The sequence below is a fragment of the Echeneis naucrates genome, chromosome 13 (assembly GCF_900963305.1).
Source record: "Echeneis naucrates chromosome 13, fEcheNa1.1, whole genome shotgun sequence".
NCBI lineage: Eukaryota > Metazoa > Chordata > Actinopteri > Carangiformes > Echeneidae > Echeneis > Echeneis naucrates.
Genome location: NC_042523.1, coordinates 2,028,996 through 2,038,421, shown reverse-complemented (window position 1 = coordinate 2,038,421; position 9,426 = coordinate 2,028,996). Strand labels below are relative to the sequence as shown.

General features: G+C 43.2%; 1 protein-coding gene across 1 annotated transcript; it reads left to right on the top strand.

The window, feature by feature from the left end:
* The first annotated feature begins 7,458 nt into the window (after window positions 1–7,458).
* sst1.1 (somatostatin 1, tandem duplicate 1) lies at window positions 7,459–9,130 on the top strand. Its single transcript, XM_029518073.1, has 2 exons — window positions 7,459–7,599; window positions 8,817–9,130. Exons 1-2 carry the CDS (start codon window positions 7,459–7,461, stop codon window positions 9,036–9,038), a joined length of 363 nt encoding a protein of 120 aa, XP_029373933.1. The 3' UTR covers window positions 9,039–9,130.
* Window positions 9,131–9,426: the final 296 nt, after the last annotated feature.

Here is a 9,426-nt window from a genome sequence, read left to right as displayed (position 1 = left end):
GAAGAGAATAGGATTAATTTAGTGATCTAACAGAGGAGACAAGAACAAAAAACAAGGAGATGAAGCTAAGAACAGAACAAAACATGGGCAAAAAGGGAGGGAGAAAGGAGGAGAATCTAGTTCTCTGATTGGTTCTTGATGGTGTGGTGTAAATAAGCTAATGTGGATTCATGGGTGTGTTTCAGTTAATGGAGATGTAATGAAAACACACACTGCTGCACAGCATGACTAACCCCCATACAGAGACACACACATCTGCATTTTAAGGACAGAGCTGCTATGTCTCCTCCATTCATAACAGGGTTGATGGTTCAAATCCACATATAGACATGTCTTTAAGCAAAACCCCAACCTGGTGCGGGTCAGACTTCCGATGGCATGTATGTATGGGCAGATCCAATTTGGACTCCACTCACCTGGTACCTTTTACTTTTCTTGGTATCCTATATCTATATCTCTCTCCCCCCTCTGAGGAAAAGTTGTTCTATGGCTCTGCTCCACAGGCAAAACCATTGCACTGGAAGTAGCAGGATCTGGGCCTACGGTTGCACAATTATGCAAATTTAGATCAGTTGCGGAGGATCCCGGAATTGAGTTTAGCGCTAAAGGAAAGGTATACGGAGAGTCTGTAAATGGCATTGCATTTGTGCACCCCTCTCTTCCATGTTCCATGGTAAAACTTGAAGCACAGACACATGACAGACTGACTTGGACTTCAGATGCTGAAAAACCATTCAACTACGTAAAGACTTCTTTGGCCCAGGCCCCGACTTTGGGCCGGCGTAGACCCAATTCACCATTCACACAGTTTGTGGATGAGAAGGACAGCCACATGAAATCAGTGTCAGCATCGCAGAGGGAGATTTGGGCCTGTAGTCTACTTTTCTTCAAAATTAGACCCTGTAGCAGCAGGTTTTCTTCTTTGGGAGTCGTGGCAGCATCTGAGAATGCCACATTAGCATCACGTGACATTGTAGGATAATCTGAAGTCACACTCACACTAGTTCTGCATGCAGTTTCCAACATTCTGCATGATCAGAAGAGCCCACACATCTCTGCTCAGAGGTGGATCAGATAACACACTACTACACAATACTGTGACTTCTTCTTTAAGAAGCTCATAGTTGAAGTGTACCTATGATGAAAATTACAGACCTCTCTCATCTTTCAGTTGACAATCGACAATTGACTATTACAAAGATATTGTGTTGAGATATTTTGATAACCTATCAGATGCACTCAGGCACAGGGGAAAGCTGCATTCCCATCACCAGCTACCACAATCCAACATCACCTGAATCCAGGAGACTGGGTGCTCATTAAGGACCATAGGGGAAAACACTGGAAGCAAACCACAAAGACAGCGGTAAAAGTGGAAAGGAGATCGACTTCGGATCCATGAAAGCCATTGAAAACTCATCCCAAGCCCAGAGTGCAGAGAAGAACTATCTGCTGTCACCAACTAAACCCTTCCTTCACCACAGCGGAGCTCCAACAAATGACAACTGCATAGAAAGCTTCTGTCACAAGTAGTCATGTGGAGTGCAAATGGGGCTCTGCCTGACCAAGCTTTATTCCCAGGCGTGATAGTTTTCGTGGAGTAGGATACACTCTGTGTCCAAAAAAAAAAAAAAACACTACTGTGGCACCCTTTGAGAATGCATGGATGGAGTCTAAACAAAAGCATGTGTGTATCATTAGCAGTGATAGCTTTTCAAACCTGATTTGTATTCTATTTCTGAATGGGCTCCTCCTTATCTATTTAGCCTTGATATTGATAGTGAAGAAAAGCCTGAAGATAAGATGGAACTCTATTAAATGTTTTATGGATCTTTGGCGTTTATGATGTGATATTGAGATGGTGGGTTGGGTTAGGTGGCGGGGAAGACTCAGGACAGACCTGAGAAGCCCAAACGTGTGGTGCGGGTGAACTGGGAATATCTAGAGGAGGCCTCTGTCCAACAGAATTCAACTCCCAAGTCCGGTGGAGCTTTTCTGGCATCCCTGTGGAAGTTCGGGACATTGAACCTGAGTGGTCGATGCTTTCTATTGCTGAAGTTGCCGTCGGGAGCTGTGGCCTCAAGGTTTTAGGTGCCATAAGCGGCGGTAACCCTCGGACACCGTGGTGGACACTGGTGGTCAGGGAAGCCGTCCAACTGAGCAAGGAGGCCTTCCACAATATGTTAGCCCAGGGGACTCCTGAGACGGTTGCAAGGTACCGAAAGGCCCGAAAGGATGCAGCCTCAGTGTTGAGGGAAGCAAAGCAGCGGGTGTGGGAAGAGTTTGGAGAATGCATTAAGAAGGACTTTCGGGAGGCACCAAGGTGTTTCTGGAAAACCATTCGGCATCTCATGAGGGGAAAGCGGGGGAACATCCAAACATTCTATGGCAAGGATGGTTCACTGTTGACCTAGACTGAGGAGGTAGTCGGCAGGTGGAAAGACCACTTTGAGGAACTCCTGAACTAAACCCTGAATCCAACTTGCACGTCCTCTGGGGGCAGAGCTGGAGGATGATGGAGGATCAGTGTCGATCTCCCGGGAGGAGGTCACTGAGGTAGTTGAACAACTCCACAGTGGCAAAGCCCCGGGGATTGATGAGATCCATCCAGAAATGCTGAAGGCTCTAGGTGTTGAGGGGCTGTTGTGGTTGACACGCCTCTTCAAAATTGCGTGGTAGTCTGGAACAGTGCCAAAGGAGTGGCAGACCGGGGTGGTGGTTCCCTTGATTAAAAAGGGGAACCAGAGGATGTGTGGCAATTACTGGGGCATCACACTCCTCAGCCTCCCTGGGAAAGTCTACTCCAAGGTGTTGGAAAGGCCGGCCGATTGTCGAACCTCAGATTGAAGAGAAACAGTGGGGATTCCATCCTGGTCATGGAACAATGGACCATATCTTTACTTTTGCATGTATCCTGGAGGGGGCCTGGGAGTATGGGGTGAGGGGGTCTCTTTTGAGAGTCATTCAATTCCTGTATTCCCAAAGCGAGAGTTGTGTCCGAGTTCTCGCAATAAGTCGGATTTGTTCCTGGTGGGGTTGGCATCCGCCAGGGCTGCGCTTTGTCACCAATCCTGTTTGTGACTTTTATGGACAGACGGAAGACAGACGGCTGGGATGAGGATCAGCACCTCTAAAGCCATGGTTCTTAACAGGAAACTGGAAGCTGTTCATCAGTGCTGGTGAGTCAGAATTCAAACTGTGTCTCTGTGTGTGTGTGTGTTTACAAGTAAATGATCAGTCTCTCTCTTTGGTTCTCTCACGGTGTCTTTCATTCTTTGTCTCCCCATCTGTCTCACTTGCTCTCTGCTTCTCTCTTTCTTTTGCTCATCCTGTAATGCTGACCACCAGGCTGTGAGAAACAGACAGCTCCAAAAATCCAACCAGTGGCAGAGTGGTTAACATGGTGGAGGACAGGTAAAACGTGTCCTGTTGTCTGCTGTCCATATGAACGACCACAGAGTTGTAATGTAGTTTGGGACGGACTTCTGTGCATCTAATGTTGCTGCAAGGATATGGGAAGACAGGTGGGAATGCTAAGTGGGATTTTTGGATCTTGACATGGATGCAAGTATTACACCGCTCAATGCATAATAGTTTAGTGTAGAATAAGTACAGTGTCCTTGTGTGTCTTGAAATCTGCTTATAAATAAATTGCATTATTATTAAATCATTTGGATTATAGTGTCTACAGTACCTTTGTGCTGGAGTAGAAAATAATGATGAAAATTATATGTCCATGAATTTAACATCGTTTGTCTACCACATGCCAGGCTGTCCTCAAGACTGTTCTCTAGACATTCTCCAGGTGTTCTCCAACCTGTCCTCCAGACATTCTCCAGGCTGTCCTCCAGATGTTTTCCAGGCTGTCCCCCAGGCATTTTCCAGGCTGTCCTCCAGGTTATTCAATTGAGGACAGCCTGAGAGTTTTATTCTTGTCTTGAGTGGGTCTGTTGAATCAAATCAAATCAAATCAGATTTATTTGTATCGCGCCAAATCGTAACAAAGTTACATCAAGGCACTTTACATATAGAGCAGGTCTAGACCAAACTCTTTATAAGACCCAACAGATCCCCCGATGAGCAAGCACTTGGTGACAGTGGCAAGGAAAAACTTCCTTTAAGAGGCAGAAACCTTGAGCAGAACAAGGCTCAGGGGGGGCGGCCATCTGCCTCGAGCAGTTGGGTTGAGAGTGAGAGAGAGAGAGAGAGAGAGCGTGAGAAAGGCATTGGCGGGGGGGGGGGGGGTGTAGGCAGGAACATGTTGCTGCATGAAGTTCATGGAGAATTCAATACAGAACTCATGAAATATGGGACCAGCAGGTGTTGCAGGAACATGGGATGGTGATGAGTCACCACCTGCAGGATGAGGACAGGAAGAGATAGGAGAGGAACTGGGAGAGACAGAGACTTTGGCAGAACATGGTTAGTAAATGCAGTATAAATGCATATTTGATGTCAAAGTCTAGGACCAGGACTAAACTCTATGGAGCAGAACCAGGAACACACCCTTCTGATCAGAATTAGACTCTACTGACTAAGACCAGGCTGGTGATTCTAGCGTTTTCAAGTCTGTGACAATCCACCACAGTGTATAACAGCTGTGAGTCAATCCCTGATAACGTCACAGAGTTAAATGCCATCACACACACAAGCTGCGCCTGAGGCAGGTTTCACATCTCACTTCAGGTGTGTTTGTAGGGGAGGCCGGGGTAAGTTGAATCACTTTTTATAGTCAGGATCACTACATCAAGGGAATTATAGTTTTGTTGCTAACTAAGGTATATGCCTGTATTTTAGAATGCTGTGCATCCCTACAAACATTCACAATCAGTGTAAAAAATAACTGTTTTGACACAATAGCTTTCCAAAAAAAGTGGTCACGTGGCACAGCTTACCGCGTGTACTGGGTAAATTGAGCATAGGAGTGGGGTAAATTGAGCCATCTCCCTCCTTCCCTCCCCCCCAACCTCTGCTCTCCCAACCTCCAGCCCCCCCCCCTTGCCTGGATTAAGATATTTCACAGTAATACATGCCTGTCGTACTGAATTAAACAAAAGCTACTTCCTAAAATCCATGTGGATTTTTATTTTTTATACACAAATCAAAATTCAATTAAATTCAAAACATTTTTACATGAATGCTTATAACAACTTACCATAGGCCATTCTTCTTACAAATTATTCCTCCAATATTCGTTCAATAGTCATGAAGTGAGCACACAAAACCCTTAAGAAAAAGAAACAGAGTCAGGACGAAGCAAGGCACAAACTCCCTCTCAAAAAATTACAATTCTTTTCTCAAAAAAGAAAAATAACTAAACTGAGCCTGGCACTGCAGTCGGCAACACTTGCATATCTTGCATAACCAAACCAAGCACGAGAGTCCAATCCAATGCCAAAAACACACGTTGATGAAGGCTCAGGCTACAAAATACAAAACAGACACAATAGGAAAATAAACATAGGGGGAATCACGTTCCCTGTGGCATTCACAGCACACACTAAAATTACAAGCTCTCCCCTTTCACAAGATGTGACTGAGCCAACTTGTTTTTTCCCCATCTCTGTCACAATTTGCTTCAGTTTCTGTACAGTTGTGACACCTGTCTCATTTACATTATAAATCATGTTCAGAGGGAACTTGTATCTGAAATCAGACAGTGCAAAGATTTTATAAATACATTTTTAGAGGACACTGATTAATTTCCAATATAGACTACAAAAATATTTCTCACACTAAGCATCAAATACCTGTCCATCACTAATGCCAGCTTGTCAAAGAACAGACTGACATTGTGCTCATTGAAGGCCGTGGCCCTTGCCAAAGATGTGGCCTCTGGTGTCTGGCACGATAGATGGTGGTGTTTTTTGAACAACTCAAGCCAATCCACTCCTGGAAAAAATAAGTTGTTCAATACAGTGAATGGGAAGGTCATACAATGTATAATGTATGTACCTTGCTCTAAATGACATCAGTCATGTTGAATCTTTTTGAGATGCCAACTAAAAGTTATTGTAATAATAATATTTTATTTTTCTCCCCCAAATATCATATTTAGGAAGGTTTAAGTGTTCAATATCTCTTGCCTGCTCGTTCCTGTCTTGACCAGCTGTCTGGGACCGGTTCCCGAAGTTCCCTACACTTCAGGCTAGTAAGCCCATGAAGCTGATCAGCAAATCTTTAATATGTTTTGCAATCTCAGACTCCATGCGATCTGTGAACACCTTTTTTGCCTCTGTGACTCCATCATAGCCTGTTTTTTTCAAAGGCACCTTTTCTTTTTTATCAATATACCTCCTCAGTCTCATTCTGTCTATTTTGGCCTCCTTTGCTGCAGCTCTAACCGACTTCCCTTCTCTCACTTCTCTCATGGCTCTTTCAAAAACATCAGTGGGGATTAAAGCTTAATTTAATTTTATAAATCAAAATAAATATTATTAAAATAATTACATATTAAATGCATTAATTAATTTAATAAATCAAGAAATCAAGATATATATGGTTATATATACATATGTATTTGGGTGAAGTGGTCATTTATGCCCCAAAAAATATTTTTCACCCAAGAAAGTGAGTTGGTCAGTGCTACCATATTTAATTTATTTGCCCCCACAGTTAAAATTGTGCACATTCATGCTTATAGATACTAAAATTGATGTTTAAAACAAATTCAAACTTATCTATTTTGGTCTAAGTGCAAACCTCATGAAACTAATAAATCAACTAAATTCACTGTTTTGGGTGAAAAATGTTTTTTTGGACATAAATGTCTAACCACTTTACCCATGAGGTTCTTACCTTCACAGAATCCATGAAATGATGCCTTCCTCCTAAATCATTGGTCACATGCTCAGTTTGTGGTATGGTTTCCTAGCAAGAAGGGGTGGCTCAACTTACCCCAGTCTCCCCTATGTGTGTGTGTCTTTGTGTGTGCATGCACAAAATGCATATAAAGACATGGCTATAAATATGCTCAAGAGAAAGACAAGAGAACAAGTTAAAAGTCAGTAAAGTTGTATTAAATCGAAACTTCTGAGATTTTAGCTGAACCATTTCATATTTAAGTCCATTTTGTCTCTTTGTGGTCTGAATTCGTTGAGTGTTTGTGAAACTTGTCGTTTTGGATGATGCTGACAAACGTCAGTCGAATATCAAATCAATATCATCAATACCTGATGGAGGGAGAACAAAGTGACACGTGCCCCAACGGCTTCGCGAGCAAATGAGAAATTGAGTTAATTAAGCAGAAGGAAGGAAAGAATAATGGTTGGAAACGGATCATTTCACTAAAGGCGGTGGAGAGATCATCATCATCACCATCATCAGTCACACCAACCGTGCCACCCGCATCCGCTCAGTGACGTCAACAGGTCTTTATAACAGCCGCTCTGACTGGGCAGAGCCAGAAGATACATCGACCCGCAGACACACACTCACACACTCACACAGGTGATTAAGATGCTCTCCTCCTCGCGCCTCCAATGCCTCCTCCTGCTCCTCTTTTCCTTCACCGTCTCCATCAGCTGCTCCTCTGCCGCCCAGAGAGACTCCAAACTCCGCCTGCTGCTGCACCGGACCCCGCTGCTGGGCTCCAAACAGGTCTGACACATTCCCACACACACAGGTTCGGGGACGTTAGCCTCAGTAAAGCACAACCTTGACATCATATTTGAAATTTAAAAAAGGGGACAGCAACAACAAGACAAAAATCAGAATCAAACAACGTGAGGATTCCTGTCAGGAGCTAGTCATGACTTTCTTAAAATTCTTGTTTGTTTCACAAGTTAGAACAAATTCAATAATTAGAAAACAAGAAAGAAGCCAAAATACAAAATACAGAGACTCACTCTCTGTCCATCTTTCACAGTCTCACTCTTTGTCTATCTCTGTGTCTCTCTCATCTTCCTCTGCAGCAGCAACAACTTGCTCCTTTCTGTCACAGATGATCTTCAATATATTTCTTCTATCCTTCATTCAGAGTCACATTGAAGTTCACTGCTGAGTCGGAGAGGAAAAGACACTCACCAAAATATGATATATTAATGTTTATTGCAGAGAATCCTTATGTGTCGGACTCACAGACAAGATATCTGATCCAGATGGACTCAGAGACATTTAGACCACTGTCCTCCGCAGGATCCTCAGCCTCTTATGTGAAAATAAATGTCTGTCTTAACCACTGTTCTTGAACTAACAACTTCTTTCCCAACCAATTTAAAACATCGAAATGTGAAGGAGAGTCCACAAGGGCAACTTTAAACACTTGTTGAACAGATAAAGAAGGTCCTGTGTTCCATATGCTAAAGGAGAAAATATAGGAAGCACTGAAGCTGTTTTCTGCAGCTCTTATTGTAGCTGTTGCTCAGATCCTTCTGGGTAATTTTGTCCAGATTTAACCTTCCCAAAAGGCTGGTCCGTCCGATCTGGTTTCCTGACTGTGCGCTCCAGTGGTGATGTTATCATGGCTGTAGTCAGTCACCAAGTGCACAAGAGGAAATTTTGTTGGAGATTTAAACAACACAAAAATATGGCATAGGAGCAACCTGCTCAGCAAGAGTACATCAAATGTCCTTTTCTTTTTGTCTTGACTCTTGAGTTTTCAACCACATCTCACTACTGGAACCAATGAGGTTTTATTTGACTCCATTGTGTTAAAGCTTTTCAGATAAAAGGTAGATTTTCCAATGTTACAGACTTACGTGATGCACTGATGATTTCTCTATTGATAACAGCTAATCTAGAGCACTGAAAATCCAAATGTCTGATTGATAGAGTGATTTTTATCTCAAACATTTCTCTCCTTGTGGTACATTCAGGGCCTGGCACATTCCTCCATGGCAGAGATGCTCTTGTCAGACCTCCTGCACATGGAGAATGAGGCTCTGGAAGGGGAGAACTTCCCTCTGACGGAAGGAGAACCTGAAGATATCCATGTTGATCTAGAGCGAGCTGCTGCTGGCAATGGGCCAGTATTTGCCCCTCGAGAGAGGAAAGCTGGCTGTAAGAACTTCTTCTGGAAGACCTTCACCTCCTGCTGAGAGCCTTCTCTATCCTCCCTTACCTTCAGCACCCCTCTTTCTCCTCCAGACACTGTACAGACACTATGTGGATCAGATTGTCACTGATTAGATTTTTCTGAGCTGATTCTTTGTGAATGTAAAATTGATTAAACTATTTTTAATTGTCAGTTTGAATAAAATCTGTTTGAAAACAATGGCTGCTCCTGTCTTTTAATGGATGAGGAGAAGAAATAAAGGTCTTCATCAGGACGAACGCCTGCAGGTTTTATTGGAACTGTGGGGGAGATGGAGTTACATGATATCAGTTAATGATGGTTGAAGATAAACACAGAAGAGACTCCATAGCAACAAAGGGAAACTGTCTTTGCAATAACACGTTCTCACTCACTGATCTGTTGATAGTACA